Below are 16318 nucleotides of genomic sequence, written 5' to 3'. Positions count from 1 at the left end.
TGACAGGACATATAGTGGGGGTGTAATGGGGAGGGTATAGTAGGGAGTATAGGGGAGTATAGCAGGGTGACGTAGGGGGGTGATGAGGGACAGGGGCCAACTGCCACCAGACCACTGAACAACCCACGTGTGGTGGTCAACCCTCAGCCTTTGGTCTGCTGATGCTGCCAGGGTTCTTGAGGTTCATCAGAAGATGGAGGTAATACTTTTCCATCCTATATACCAATCTCTGAAAAGGATCGTTTGTTTAAGAGCGCAGAGATAGCCACAACCACCACGAGGTGACAGCACAAACTCACACATTGCAGCGCCAAGATAACAGAGGCTGGGGTCTACTTATGGCCAAATTGGAGGTGTCCGTCAGTATCATAACTTAGGGTCCACCCACGGCTATGACCAGGGCTTTTCACAGAGTAAAGAAGAGGGATCGCCCAAGACAAGAGCCAGAAATGAGTACTCATCTGACTTGCAGCCACTGGGCTGAGGATCTGCCAAGGTGCTATTGCACCTCGCATCCATGAGGACCTGCAGGGTAGTCATGACTGGTCAGCCCTGGAGTTTTCCTCACACCTGAAGCTCCAGTCACTTCCATCTAGAGCTGTTCTACTTTCTGGTGCCTTGATTTGTGGATGTTGACTCTGGGTTACAGCCACAAAACTTTCAACAGAGGCTAAGAGGAGTGGTATACCGCACCTGGCTGGAGGGACAGGGCATCATGTCTCCTGTCCCCATTCTATCACTGATAGTGGTACTTCAGTAGGAAAGGGAGCCTCTGATTGATTCAGTAGCATACTGTACTTCTGGTTGGTTGGGGAGACCAAGGCCAGACTGTGAGGTAACTAATAAAACTCATCGCAAGAGAGTACTGACAAACGAGATGGCCAGAAAGGGGATGGTGAGGAGCGCCCAAATTAGCTACTACCTTGTTGAAACCTCAGCGGCCAGATAAGGTCAGTCAAGCAGACTAGGACAAAGGCTGAGTAATGGCCACTGGTAGGCAGTTTATACTTCCTGAGACAGCGTGAGACCCCTGCCCTCAAATTCCCGTTGTGGTCATTATACAAACTGAGAAGTGTGCAGCTTCAGCGTGGCACGGTGCCTGGGGCACCACTGTTCCATGAAGGGCTCCAGAAGGCTATGGAGCTATATGTTCTCAACCTCAAGGGAGATATTTAGGGACAATGCCAGACCCTGTCTAAATGATTCCAAAGTAGGAGTTGTGGTGAGGCTGTCTTTGGAGAATTTCAGTACTGGTGCGGGTGCGGGGTGAGGCGAACGTGCGCTGGAACGATCCAGGGTGGAGGTGGGCCCTGCGGGGGCCCCGGCGGGGCTTTGTACTGATTGGCTGACAGAGTAGGGGCGGGAATTCTGGGCGGAGCCACCCCAGTTAGAAAAAGCCCGGGCTAGAGGGCCCGAAGCACCGGGTGTGGGAGGGGGGTGGGGGGTGGGGGTGGGGGGTATCGGGGAAACTGGGGAAGATGGGAGCGCTGGAGGAGAGTTGTGGGGTCCGAGGAGCACCTCGGCATCTGGAGTCTGGCAGGAATGTTGAATGACTGAGGGGCTAGCTCAGGCAGAGCAAAGGCATCACAGAGGCTGGAAAACATCGGTGTGGGGCTGGCTGAAGGGCCTGAGCTAGGGTTGGAGAGGAATGGGGAGCCAGACATTCATCCCGGTTACTTTTGGTTACAGGACGTGGCGGCTGGTCGGATAAAGGGGAGCTGCTGGGAAGGGTTCGATCCCAGACCTGGGCAGTGAAGGTGTAGCTGGCAGCGGTGGGCAGGTGAGGACCGCCGTCTGCTAGGCAGGTGAGTCTCCTTCTTCTCTCTTGGCCTCGCTGCACTGACCTTCTAAAAGAAGGTTTAGAGAGTGAGGCTGGTGAGAAGAAGCAGCTGGCCTCCCAGCAGAATGGCACATAGAAAGGCAGGACAGTTAGCAAAGGAGACATCGTCTCGGGGGTAGCCGAGACAGAAGAAGGCTGGGGGACCATTGGCCACCCTGGGGTGGAAAGAGCACTTAGAGAGAAGAAAGAAGAGGAGCAGGGCTGCCAGTAAAGACTGAGGCCGCTGCCTCCAAGGAGGTGATAGGAGTCCTTGGAGACAGTGGCAGAGACCATGGGATCCAGCAAGAACAGAAGCATTCTAGGCTGGGGTCAAACAGGGCAAGATGGGGTCACAAGACACAGATGGGTCCCCAGCCGCCACCACATCCCACCCACCGTAATTCATTTAGAAGAAGGTTCAAGAGTGGCTCTGGCAAACTCCCAATTTTGCCAGAGTTTCCATGGCCGGAGAACGGGAAAGAAGGGCAGTGCAAGGTGTCACCAGGAGGGGAGTGGGGGCTGCAGGTATTGGACTCCAGAGGGATTTTACAGCAAGGAGGCTGCAGTGGGTCCAGCCTGCAGACACACCATTCCCATGAGGCACTGCGGCCCAGGGACTGGTGCGGAAAGGGCCCACAGTGGACTTGGTGCACTGTATGCCCTAACCGCTCAGTCCCTGGGTCTGGCATGACAGACAGAACATTTCCAGGGGAGTCAAGGGCACAGGATGAAGCCAGACAAGGCGAGGCAGGCTGGGCAGAATGAATGAGTTTCTAGGGAGGGAGGTTGAGTGCAGGTAGAGCGAGGTAAAGCAGCTGGGGTGGTGAGCCAGCGAGGCACTGGCCTCCAGAGTCCGTGGCCAAGGAGGGCCTTGCGGGCAGCGACGGAGCAGTGATCGGTGTCTCAGAGAGCTCGGACTGGAGACTAGGGTAAGTGTCTGTCCCATTCGTGGTCACCCAGTCTCCTCCCATGCAAGTCCAATTAACTCATGTCTTCACTTCTCCCTGCAGCCAGGTCTCCAGCAGAGGTGGATGTGCCTGCCAGTCACTGAAGGCGAGGATGACAGGTGTGGTCAACGTGATAGAAAGACATGACATGGTCCGGTGTGATGGAGAGGACAGAAGGACAGTCATCCAGCCTTCCTGGTGAGCATACTCCCTGCCACAGGGCTAGCCTGCTCACCCACCTAATTGTCCACCCACTCACTCAGGATTCTGTCTTTTGCAGAACACCATTGTCTGGCGCCGTGGGACATTGCCGTAGAAGCCGTCTGTTCTTTCACTTTTCCCAAAGAGCTAACACATCTCTGCTGCTCTCTGGATCCTCCTCCCCCTACCCTGAACCCTCAAGATGAAAGGTGAGGACTCTGCTGCCCCATGTGGGTGGGGCGTGGCAGACTGCCAAAGGCAGGGGTCTCATTCTCTCCCACCCACAGAAATGGTGCTACCCAGCTCATGTCTGGGCCTTTGAATCCGGGGACTTCTTTAAGTCCGTCTTGTTCTGAATCAAGAATATGCTGCACTCAGAACCACTACACTACCTGCCTCAGGAATCGGCTCGAAGGTGAGCCAGGGCACTCTTTGGAAGCTTGCCAAGCCCACTTCCCGCCCCCACCCCCCGCCCCACCTCATTTGTCTTTATTCTCTTCTTCGCAGGTGAAGCTGAAGGAACAGACGGTGTCAACATCTTGAAAGAGCAGACCCATAGCACCCACCCACCCCTGAGACTCCATCTTCATGGCCAACTCTGCCTGACCTGGGAGACCACCACCCACATCATCCTGGAGCCAAGCCTCTACCCCGGGATGAAGTCATCATCTCCCTCCTGTCTTTTTCTTCTTCCTCCTTTCCTGTAACTTTGTTTCTTTCCTTTTGTTCCTTCTTTGCTTGAGAGACTCAAAGCATCCGTGACTCTGTTTCCCCACTTACCCCCTTTTGAATTTGCACTAAGTCGATTGCACTGGTTTGGAGTCCCGGAGATAGCCTTGAGTCTCTCCGTATGAATGTATACAGCGAGTGTGTAGGCCTCTTTGGCTATGCCGCCCCAGTGCCCGCCCGTCATCCATCTCTATCTGAGGGCAACTGGGTGTGGCCGTGTGCTTGAGGCCTTGCCTTCCCCTCGCCCAGTCTGGAAGCAGTACCATCATAAAGTGTTCAACATGCCCTACTTCATCCTTTGCCCCTCCTCACCAGGGCCTCACCAGAGGTCCTGGGTCCATCAATAAATACAGTTACAGTCATTGGTCTCGTGGACTTCAATATAATGCGACTCACGGGGGTGGGAGGGGGAGCTGGGGGACAGGGGAAAGAAATTAGGGAAGGGGAATAAAAGGGATGGGATACAGCACCCATAATGAAGGGGATTATGAAATGGGGAGGGCCTCTAGGATGGAATGGGGAATAGGAAATGGCTTATGAAAAGGTGGGTGGCAATGGGATAGGAGGCCTGTGGGATGTCACACAGGGAGGGGGCCCATGGGATGGCACACAGGGAGGGGGGATCATGAGATGCCAAGAAGCTATGGTATGGAAGGGGCCTATGAATATGAAATGGTGCCTGAGGAATGGGCAAAGCAGTAGACATCACAAGTAGAGAATGGCAGAGTGCCACGTGGAGACAGAGGCAGAGCTGTGAGGGGGGTGTCCCTCAAGATGGGGGTGGGTGGGTGGGGTGAAGAACATCCTTAGCAATGAGAGAGATGGTGGGCCCAAACAGAAACCTGGATTCTACACTACTCCGGGGTCCTTCCTGAATGACTCCAAGTCCTCACACCTATCTCAACTCCTGAGGCATAATGCAGAGGCATAAAGTGAATCTGACTCCTTGCAGTGAGGCTCGTAAGGGGTAGGCAGCTAGCTATACATGAAGCTGCATAGACCACAGCCGCATAAAGAGGTCCATGGTGGCTTCTGGGCTTCCCTCTCCTGTTCCAAGCATGCTAAGCTCTGGACTGGAGCCCACGGAGATGCCTGCAGTGGTACCCTCCCTTTGCTGTCTACTGTGGGTAGGAGCCGAAGGGCCATAGCAGAGAGACAAGGACATGCACAAGTCTGAATGTAACTCAGAACCCAGGGTACAGTGAATATCCAAGGAGGATAGGGAGGTCAGCATGAAAGACAGGTAAATGAAGGACTGTCACTGAGGTCTGGCTTCCTAGGGTGGAAGCATAGCACCCCATGGGTTTGCGATTAGTGTCCTCATAGAGACAGCAACTGGTTGAGTTGACCCCTCTGTCTCTGAGCCTCCTACTAGCCTCTCAGCTCCTAGACTCTTAGCTGTGCAGATACTGGGAAGGGACTTGAAGAGCAACTTAAAAAAAAAAAAAAAAGAGGCTGGGGTCCTTGGCTCTCATCCCCCTCCCCCAGCCCCAGTGCTTACAGCAGTCAAGAAAATCTCCTCCAGCTGACAAAGACCAGACAGGACTGACTGTCAGGAACACCCACCCTCTCCGCCCCATACCCCCTCTGGGCAGTGGGCCAGCTCCTCCCCACCCTACCACATGCCTAGTCTCTCTTCTGGACCCTCCTCAACCCTTTCTCTTGCCATCATTTTGCCCTCTAATTTTCTGGGAGGGGGCCTTCTGTGGTCTTCCTGGACGGGGTGGTTAGGTACCCACTGGGCACAATTACATGTGGGTGTTTCTCTGATCACCTCCAAAGAGGATTTCAAAAGCTTCCAGTCGGAACATGCCTATCTTCCTGACCCTACTAGAGGTTACTTGCCCCAGTGACAAAGTAGCTTGTTGTAGGGTGGGGAGGTGGGGTATCTACAAATAGCCTTTATGACAAACATCTGACCACCTAACCCTGCAAAAGCCAGGCTCAGAAGACAAAAGCTGCTGCCGTACAAGACATGTTGGCAGGAACAGCTAGTAGGCACTGAAGGTAGCCCCAGGGGACAGATGTTGAAGATTGGGGTAAGGGTCCCCAAAAAGGCCCAGAGTTTGTCTAAGAGACACAGAAATAGAGTTGCAGAGTGGAAATGGGGTTCAGGAATGACATGAGGTACCTCCTCTGGGCCCTGTTTTCCTGGTCATCTGCAGAGCCTAGCATGCTAAATGTGAGTTGCACACAGGCTTTGAGGTGTAGGGGGCTGGAATCACACATTCCTACCTGGAGTTCTACCCAGGAGACAACGCTAAGACAAATCTGGGGAGATGAGGGTGCCAGTGTAGCAGGGGAGGAATTGCTCCTTCCTGTCCTCTCTCACCCGTTCATGTCCTCGAACCACTCCTGTGAAGGTCACAGATAGTGAGGCTGTCACAGGACAGGGCCTACCTTGAGTTTATCCATACCCTCCTTTATTTAAGGCAGAGAGTTCTGAAGCCTGTGTCTGGAGTCATACCCAGGAGCTTCCCCCAGAAAAACTGGATAGATGTGTGGGGGGTAGGACCTCAAAGTGCAGGCTGGTGGGGGCTAGATGCCCCCAAATCACCAAAGCTCTGCAAACAGGTGTGCCTGTGGGTCTTGGGCCTCAAGAGCCTCACCCAGGGGTAGGGGCTGGGAAAACAGAGGTGGCCCAGCCCCCCAGCCCCCAGCCAGCACAGCCCCTCCATCAGCCCACAGTTTGGAATGTGTTTACCTTTAGCCCAACCCGATTTCCTGCTTTTTAGAAAAGGGGCTTAGAGAGGGCTGCTAGACAGGCTCCAAGCCTGCCACCCAAAGGCACTTTCAACCACCCCCCTCCTTGTGCGGAGAAGCTAACAGGGGCTTGAATTTCATCCCCAAACCCCAGCCAGGGTGGGTTGTGGGGAGGGTGGGGAGGGGCTGGCTGCTCCATGCTGTACAGCCTGGGAGGAGATGTTTCAAATCTTCATGGGGCCCAGGGTCCCTAGCACAACCCCCACCCTGCAAGCACAGAACTACGGGGGTCCTCACACACCCAACCCCCCCTCCCCAGCCATGTTTCAGTGACAAGTTAAGGTTGGACAAAGACTAGAGTATTCCATTAGACAGTCCTTATCACATGTGGTGGTGTGGCCGCAGTAATAACTCAGGGTTTGTCCCTGAGGACGCATAGGCTGTGGGTGAGTATGTCTGTGTGTCTGAGGGCCACACGGCCTCACCTATATACCCTGGCCTATCTGTGGTAGGATCTGTGTGCTGACCAGTTGGCCAGTGGCTGGTACTGAGGCTGAGGCAAAGGGTCTGTCCTTTTTCAGGATTTTCTGTGGGGGTGTATGTGGTCAAAGGCCTCCAGGAAAGTGTACCCTTGAGCTGACTGTGTTGGGTGTCTGTGGTTTCATGTCTCAGGTTGAACTGAGTAACCCAAGAGCACGTTTTAGGCAGGAATCATGGACATGGGGGAGGGACAGCAGTCAAGATATTTGCTATCCCACTGAGTAGAGAACATTCCAATACTGTGCAGGGAAGGAGGCCTCTGAGGCCCCGGGGGCTGCGGGTTTGACTGCAGCACACCCTGCAGAATCTCAAACGTGGCATGAGCCTGGAGAGGTTGGCCTCCCCCTGTCTAAACTGCAAGAGGAGGGTCTCCTTTCCAAAGGAACTAGAAAGCTGGGAGCCTGTCTAAAGATTTATGTGGTCCTCTTTAGCCGTGCACACCAGCATCTGACCAGAACCAGGGGCTGGGCTCAAAGACTGTCCCCTTCCAAGATCCCAGCTTCTCCACAGAATACTCATTTGCATGTGTGCACAAGGGTGTACATGCACATGCATGTGTGTGCACACTTGTGTGTATGTGTGTGTGTGTGTGCGCGTGTGCGTGCGTACGCACGCATGTCCCATGAGAAACTAGGGCCTTCTCTAAGACTGTGTGAATCTCCAGAAAGGGGAACAGAAGGTTCTGGAAGGAGCTGTGGTCAGCTCTGGCCTCCCTTCAGGCTGTTATAGCCAGGCTGGGTCAGCAGAGCTACCCACCCTTTTTCCTTTCCTTTCTTTTCCTTTCCTTTCCTTTCCTTTCCTTTCCTTTCCTTTCCTTTCCTTTCCTTTCCTTTCCATCCCTCCCCTTTCCTCTCCTCTCCTTTCTCCTCCTCCCCCCTCTCCTAGTGACATTGTTGGCCCCTTTCCAGGGCTGAGGGGAGCCGGCAGGGGCCCTTCCTGGAAGCCCACCTGCAAAGGCTTGCTGGGAAGGGGCCTGCTCTCCCTCAGGCTCCCACCCGCCCGCAGCCATTTCCTGGAAGCAGTCACTGGGTATTCTGTTCCTTGTCAGCGCGAGCCTGCAAATAAAGCAGACACTGTGCTCCTTGTCCTTAGGGAGCCCAGCTCCATCACCCCACACCTGGCAAGACAGCAGGCGGGTAGCCGGGCCATGGGGAGCAGTGCAAGGCGAGGCGGGGGCTGGACCCATAAACAAGCACAGGCGCCAAGTTCAGGAGGCTCTACCCCCACCCTCTGTGCGACACCTCTGAGATAAACACATGCCAACCCCCCCAACCCAGCTATAGGTGCAAGAGGGAAGTCCCCAAGGAAAGGACACCATGCAGACCCCAGGGAGAGGCCGGGAGCAGGTCCATGAAGAGCTCAGCTCTGGGACCCCCGGCTTTGCAGAAATCTTTTACCTGAATGGGAAGGCCCAGGGATCTCACAAGAGAGGCATTACAGTAAGGAGAGGGGGAGATTGGTAAAAACCCTTCACTTTGAACCAGGTAAAAAGGCAGAGCTATGGAGAGTCATAGAGTCAGGGCCTCGTGGGCACCCCATGTGGGAGAAGGGATTAAGTGATAAAAGCCGGACTCCCTTCTTTGTGAGGGGAGAACTGAAAGAAAGGATGGTGAAAGGCCTAAAAGCAGGGGAACCTCCCTGGGCACGCTCAGAGCACTTGACAGAGTGTAGAGCTAGCACTAGAGGGTCGGCATCAGGTCTCCAGGATATAGACTAAGGCCAGGTGACAAATGAAAGAAGCTTCCCAGGAGGGACCGTGGGGTACAGTGCTGAGTAGAAAGGGCCACAAAGGACTAGAGAGTGACTGGTAGGGTTATGGGGCCTGGTGTTAGACTCTCGAGTCCATGCATCTGGGGAAAAATAGACTTAAAGCATGAATCTGAGCCGACCTCTCATGGGTGGATGGCTGGGGGGTAGTGCTGTGAGGGATGGGGCCTGAGGGAACAGTGGGGCCCCATGAAAGGCTGGGAAAGACTGGTTTATTCAGGTGGCATTCAGGTTGTGCGCGTGCGTGGCAAAGCCCATGGGACTAAGGGAGGTGTACACAGAGCCCTCAACAAGTTCCCCATTGGCTACTGGTGACTTCACTCCTGTGTCAACACCACCATGTCTGCAGCTTCCTGGCTGGCCAGGGTTTATGGAGCGGGACCGCGACCCCGCCTGGGCCCCCACCTCACTCGTCCCACACACTGGCCCACTGTTAGGGTCTTGGGGGGTGGAGGCTGTACCATAACTTCCTGGTGCCTCCTGCTCTTTCACCCACCTCAGAGGACCTGGGACAGTTCTTTCCCTCCAGGCATCCCTGGCCAGAGGCCCTGGGGTCACAGAGGCCTGCAGTCTGTGCCTATGGTTATGGAGTCAAAAACACAGCACAGAACAAAGGCTGGGCCTGAACCCTAAAGGGACTCTAGGGTCTCTCACACAGGGGCCAGCCTTGAAGACTTGCTTCCTCTGACCCTAAGTTCTTATGGGGGAGCCACTGGTCAGAAAGTCGCCCAAAGAGCCATTGTGATGACCATCCCTGCCCACCTGGCCTTGTCATTCCCCTCAGAGTAAGGCTTTTTGGGAAAAGGTTATGGTGCCTGGTGTCAGACTCTGGAGTCCATGCATGACCTTCCAGTGACCAGAACCCTGCCTATCCCTCTACAGATTAATAGGCCCACCCAACCCCAGCTACAGGGAGGAGCTGAAGTTCTCAATTCCCAGTGTCCACTTGGATAATGGTGACCCAGAAGGGGGGGCCTCTCCTCCCCAGAGAGCTACAGTCCCCAAAGTGGTGGCCAACACCAGGAGTGGGTACATTTTCCACGTAGCCCAGGAGAGCTGAGCAGATCAGCTTCGCCTTTCTAAGCTACGCCACCATCACTGCTACCACCATTGTGGGAGCTTCCTGTTTGTTGGGCTTCTGATTTGCTGTTCCTTTCCCAGGAGTCTTCTGGGACCAGAATGAGTCAGCCAGAGCAAAAAATCCTGGCCTACCTGAAGCTAGAAGTCTTTTATAAAGAGGTATAGATACATTGGGGTTCCCTAAAGAGCAGTGGGGTCCTTAGGCCAGAGCAGCCCCACTGGCTGAGGAGCGAGAGAGACAGGAAGGAGAAGAGCCAGGTGCCCTCTGTCCTGCCTCCTCTATAGTCTTTTGCCCAGTGGCCTTCAGCACCAGTGAGCCATACCCAGGAGCCCTTATAGGGTCACAGCACATTTGAGTGGGAACAGAACAGAAAGGCAAAATGGAGAGGAACGATGAGGACCAAAGGCGCGGAGGGAGACGGAGCTGACAAACAGGGAGTGAGAGCCCTCTGGGGCCAGTAGGAAGAAACCTACCAATGGTCACTAAATCCCAACTCCCATTGGCTGCCTTTCTGTTCCAACAGCCCTTCCCCAGGAGCAGGCCTTGGATACAACTGTCCTTTCATTCGCCCTTCCTTTCCCCGCCCCATGGAGTGGTCTCTGTTTGTGAGAGCTGTAACCTGGCTCTGCCCTGCATGAACCCCTCCCCTCACCAGAGTCAGCAGTGTCCCCTACTAGAGGGTGAATGGCCTCCCTCTCCCTCGGGTCGTGGGGCAGAGTACATGTGTGCCAAGAGGGGGCCCCATGGGCCACGTGGCTGTTTGCAGTTCATGAGAAGCAGCTGAGATAAAAAGCTGTTTTCCCAGTGGGCAAGGGGCCAGAGGGGGCTGAGGGGGGCGTGGGAGTCAAGGCCAGGCTGTAGAGCTTTGTGCAACCCTGGCCTCCCCCTCCTACGTGTTTGTACCTGCAGGGGGTGGGGGGATGTGCAGCTACAGAGCAGTCCCCACACAAGGCTGTCAGCTCCGCTAGCTTTCTATACTTTCCCTTGGTGCCTGAAAGTCCCTGGTGTTATCCTTCCCCATTATGAGGTTCCATCATCCAACTCCCTAGCTATGACAGAATGTAGTCTGTGATTTGGGTGGGCATAGCATTGGCCAAGGGACTGGCAGCCTATATAGCATCAGGGCAGGGGGGCAGTGCCAGAGATCTGTGGGCCAAAACTTGGCAGGCATAGAAAGAGACAAGATAATAAGATTAAGCGTTGACCTGATGCTCAAGTCAAGGGTACAGGCTCATGGTGGGGTTCTGGGAACTGGTGAAGTCTCCAAGAAAAGGGACTTCAAACCTTATGGTCCTACCTGCCTAGGTAAGGCCTCAGGGTAGCCTTGTTGGGTAACCAAAAGGGCCTGGGCCTGGAAGAAGACCCCCCATCTCTATCCACCTGGCTTCACTAGGCATGGAAGGGTAGTCCTCCAAGAGAGAAGTCCTCTGAGATTTCTTACCCAGCTGGTAGTACTCCCAACTCATCTAGGTGGTCCCTAGAAAGAGACTGGCAAGCAAGGACTTAGATACCCCTAGGAAACAAGAAATCTGTGTGCCCCCTTCATACAGGCCTGTGAGTCCCATAACACATGTCTTATCTATATCTGATGCCTCAACTCCATGGCCAGTGCCTTCCTGGTGTCTTAAGAAGGGTGCATGTTCACATCTGCCTGATGGGATCTGTGATGGCTTCCAAACCCTAATCTGGGTACATCAGTGAATAGCTCAGAAATGGGTTGCCCTGAATAGGCAGCATGCTGGTGGTTAGTATTGTTAACAAGTGATGCTCCTTATGATTCAACTTGAGGTCCTCACATCCGGAGAAAGAAAAAAACCCATCCTTCTTCCACCAGGGTGGCACTTTCAAAATGGCAGCAGAGTCTATGGAGCCCAGACTCCCATAGAATTCAGTGGGTGCAGTCAAGGCTAGTATTCATGGAGGTGGGAATGGGTGTGAGGACTCTTAGCCACCCCTGAGCCAGAGAAGGAGGCTAAACATTGGCAGGAGAGCACTATTGTTCTTGAAGGGCAATGTCCCCATTCCATGCAGGAAAGTTGTAGAAAATAGGAAAGGGGTAAACAGGGTGCCTCTGGGAAAAGTTCCAGAAAGAGAGACTATGTCAGAAAGGTCGCATGCTTCCCACCAGCCCTAACCTCCAGTTGATGAGCCCTGACAGTCACCAGTCCATGGAACATGAGCCATGTTTCCTGCTTTTATTTTTCTTTAGCTCCACAAACCCTCACCTTCCTACTCCACTAGCACAGATGTATTCTTATTTGCTTATTTTGATTTTTTTTTTGAGACAGTCTCATGCAGCTGAGGCTAGCATTCAACTCACTAGGTAGATGAAGATGACCTTGAACTCCTATTCCTCCTGCCTCTACCTTCCAAGTGCTAGGATTACAGACATGTCCCCCCATATCTGGTTTACATAGTGCTGAGGACTGAATTCAAGATTTGGTGCATGATAAGCAAGCATTCCATCAACTGAGTAATATCCTGGTCTTTTTTTTTTTTTTGGTTTTTCAAAACAGGGTTTCTCTGTGTAGCCCTGGCTGTCCTGGAACTCACTCTGTAGACCAGACTGGCCTTGAACTAAGAAATCTGCCTCCCAAGTGCTGGGATTAAAGGAGTGCACCATCACTGCCCAGCCTGGTCCTATTTTTAAACTTTAAAACTTAGTGTCCAGGCAAGACCAGGCAGCTCCCATAGTACATCATGACCTAGTTAACTGTTGTTATGTATGTAGCCCATGCAGGCAAAGCTGCTTGGTGTGGTCTGGCTGTTCTGTGCCTCTTGGCTTTGAGACTTCCATTCCAGACTGGGCATCTCCATCCAAAAAGACTTCCATAAGTTTACCTGGGGTGACATGGGAGAGAGCACTAGCTAGGGACACCGCAGAAACTCTGTAGATGAGAACTTAGGATGTGGCAGCCTTCTGTACCAGAAAGAGGGTGCACTGGATGTTGGATTCCCACCACCAGAGCGTAGAGACAAGGCAAGTTGGAATACTGGACACAGTTGGCTAGGCCTCTGATAAAAGGGACTTAGGTGATAAGACTGGCATACCAGCTCCACCATGTACCTCACTGTGTTGGCCCTCTCCTCTACAGGAGAAGAAACTGTCTATAGGTCCAACCATCCTATGACATCTGACATGGGTACAGGTAACCAGTGGTCCCTAAGCTTCAGAGGGCAACCAAAAGATAGTTCCTGGGACCAGCTATGGAGCATAGAGAAAAAGAGGAGGAACTTTCTAGAAGGTAAAATGGTCCCACTGCTAGGATCAGCAGAAACTCAGCCCACAGTCCCTCCCTAGTCAGGAAATGCAAACAGGAATGTAAAGGATAAAGTCCTAGGGCACTGACCGCAGAACTCAAACAGGACAAAGACCCGACCCCCTGCACAAACAGAACTCAAACAGGACAAAGACCCGACCCCCTGCACAAACAGTGGGTCATGGTGCAAAAGGCAGGCCAGGAGTGCCCCTCAGCGTCGTGAGTGTGGCCCTACATTCCTGTCCTTGACTCCGTGGCCTCTGTGGGAGAGGTAACCAGGAGCTTCTGAGACCAGGGAGAACATGCGAAGCCTACTAACCTTACTGTGTAGAGGACTCCCACTTTCCCTAGTACATGAATCCTTCCTGGGGAATGAGGGCTTCAATGTGCTCTCGTTCAGCCTGCTTCTCAAGTCCTAACGCCAAGGCCCCAATTTCAGACCTCTCTTGCCAGCCTCAGGAAACATGGTCCTACTTTTACTTCTAGGGCTCTGTGATAACGAGGAGGCAGTGAAATGGAGTTTCCTCCATTCCTGTCCTGTTGAACCCAGGGCTGGAACCGGCAAAGGAACTATTCCCTTACCACACTACGCTGTTTGTCAAGGAAGTCCCCAGAAAGGAGATACTGATTTCCCTCAGAGACACTGAAGCTGGAGAAGAGAAGGGAATACAGAGCAGTACGAGTAATGCTAGCCCAGCTTCCAGATGTTCCTGACAACTATTTCAAAGCTCCAAGGACTCAGGCCACAGGGGCACTCTCCCCAAACATACATCCAAGCTCTTGTTCACTAGTACCTCTGGCACATTTTGGGTGCTCTATACTGGGAAGAGAGAGAGAGAGAGAAAAAAAAAAACAACTCAGCTATGTTGTAAGATGGCTGTGACCATCATGGTCCAGACCCACAATAGGATGGGAAGGATGGGCTAGCTTCTGCTTAAGAGGATACAGAATCAGAATCACAGTGCCCTGGAAGAAAACTCAGATGGCTGGGAGGACCCATAGTCTAGGTATTGCTAGAAGCCTCTAGGTATACCTAGAAAGCCTCAGTGTTCAGGCAGGCTTTAAATGGAGGCTGTAAAGCTCTGCACACTCAAGTTGAGAAGAAAAGGGGTATGTGCAGGTCTCAGAGCCTCAGCTATGCAGGAAGAGACTCCTACCATATCCAGGAGTGAGTAGAGAGAGGGTTGGGCTCCTTCATCACCCCCAGAAATTCTACACAGTCCTTTTTTTAGAATCAAGACCGTCTGGACCTAGAGCTGTAGCTATGAATGACTTATGAGCAAAAGACCACCTCCTGGAACCCTGGCCAGGCAAAGCAGGCCTTTCTTCTAGTGACAAATGGGGCAGAAGGGGGATGCCGAGCTGCCAGAGCCATCTGGCTGAGGAAGACACTAGCCCAGAGGGTGTGGTATGGCCTGCTCAGGAAGGTCAGAGGCCATGATGGCCCGGAAGAGCCTCCAGCCACCTGGGCAATTGCAGTTCGGCTGGTCCCCACCCGCCCCTCTCCACAGGATCAGAGGAAATCACAGCAGTGCAGGCAAAGTGTTTATTTTCAAATGACATTTCTAAGAAAAATGGCCTCCCCCAAACGCTTGACCCTATGACTGGAATGTGGGGAGACAAACAGCTGTCTCGACTCCCAGGCCCCATGAAGACCCTGGTTGGGGGCAGGGGCTATGGGATACCTCCTGGGGATACACCAGCCCCATGGTCAGGGCATAGGATCCTGGCTCTGGGCTCCATTCCCAGCCTTGCTGTGTCCCCAGCAGGAAGCCCACACCCCCATGGCCCTGGGGTCACATGCATGCAGGGACAGCTTGTCTTGACCAGCAGGGCCCAGCACCCCTAGTGTGGAGTTCACAACATTGGCCTCCTAGCACACGCGCCATACCACAGGCTGCCTTGGCGCCACTGCTCCTGCTGGGCTCCTGGCCACCCAGGCTTGCCCCAGCCCTCTTCTGAGCTCCCCACTCTGAGAGGCACACAAGGTAGCTAGGCTCAGTCCACAGAAGGATCCCACATCCTCTGGCCTTAGTTCCCACAGGCAGAGACCGGGCTCTACCGGGTGAGAACCCTGTTATATGATTCCCTCTTTAGGTGATTTTCTAGTGCATGGCCATCAGTGACCCATGCCTGATCCCCACCCACTGCCTAGGGCTGGGGAGAGATTCTGTTGGGTGTTTGGGGAGTCAGAAAGGCACCCTAGAACTGTCCCTGTTGACTGAGCTCTAACCCAATCAATCCCTGTAGCCAGTTTTGTTTTTTATCTTTTTCCTGCTTCCTCCACATTGCCCTTCTTTGGTCTTGGGGTACCCTGGGGGTTCCTGGAAGCCACTCTTGTGTACTCATTGTGAGGACACTGCACCTCAGCAGCTCTCAGCATTGCTGAGGTACAGAGGGAGCTCACTGGTCCTTTCTGGGGGAACCTGGACCTCTCTAACTCACCTGTAAGCAGAACTTATTCAACTCCTTCTCCAGGAGTAGGGGGTGTGTCCCAGAGCTCTGACAGCCCGTACTTAGACAGGAATGGGCTACAGAAGAGTGGAGAGGCTGCTTCTTTGCCCCCATACCCCCCAACTTCCTGCCTCACAGCCCACAAAGCACTAAAGGCCACAGGTCCTGGCAACATCAAAGGCCCAGGAAGCTCCTCTTACTGAATTAAGTGTAAATGGGTCCAAGGCATGTGGCCTGCATCTCCCACAATTATCCCTGCTTGCTGCAGAGTGAGGTGAGGAAGGGGTGGGAGGGAGACCCTCTGAAAGGCCAAGTTTGGGGCAAAGAAGCATGCAAGGACACCCCTTTGTGCTCCACAAATAATAGTTGTCAGAGCCAGGCAATGGTGGTGCATGCCTTTAACCCCAGCACTTGGGAGGCAGAGGTAAGCGGATTTCTGAGTTCAAGGCCAGCCTGGTCTACAGAGTGAGTTCCAGGACAGCCAGGGCTACACAGAGAAACCCTGTCTCAAAAAAAACAAAACAAAAGAAAACAAAAAACAAAAAACAACAACAAAACATAACAAACAAACAAAACATATAGAATCTAATTTGGGGATGGAATCTAAGCTGGAGATGGCTCAGTGGTTAAGAGCACTGACTGCTCTTCCAGAAGTCCTAAGTTCAATTCCCAGAAACCACATGGTAGCTCATGGCCATCTGTAATGAGATCTGATACCCTCTTCTGGTGTGTCTGAAGACAGCTACAGTGTACTCACATAAAATCAATCAATCAATCAAATTTTTTCCGGGGGAAAAACTAGTTGGCAGAATCATTC

The 16318-nt window shown here is 53.2% G+C and overlaps 1 protein-coding gene across 1 annotated transcript; it reads left to right on the top strand.

Annotated features, from left to right (window-relative positions):
* The first annotated feature begins 1419 nt into the window (after window positions 1–1419).
* On the top strand, window positions 1420–4058 carry LOC116103246. The gene is made up of 5 exons (XM_031388942.1): window positions 1420–2748; window positions 2830–2964; window positions 3047–3176; window positions 3255–3382; window positions 3475–4058. Exons 2-5 carry the CDS (start codon window positions 2910–2912, stop codon window positions 3672–3674), a joined length of 513 nt encoding a protein of 170 aa, XP_031244802.1. The 5' UTR covers window positions 1420–2748; window positions 2830–2909; the 3' UTR covers window positions 3675–4058.
* Window positions 4059–16318: the final 12260 nt, after the last annotated feature.

This window comes from Mastomys coucha, unplaced genomic scaffold, assembly GCF_008632895.1.
Source record: "Mastomys coucha isolate ucsf_1 unplaced genomic scaffold, UCSF_Mcou_1 pScaffold21, whole genome shotgun sequence".
Lineage (NCBI taxonomy): Eukaryota > Metazoa > Chordata > Mammalia > Rodentia > Muridae > Mastomys > Mastomys coucha.
Note: the sequence above shows the minus strand (reverse complement) of the source record. Positions and strands in the feature narration are given on the sequence as shown.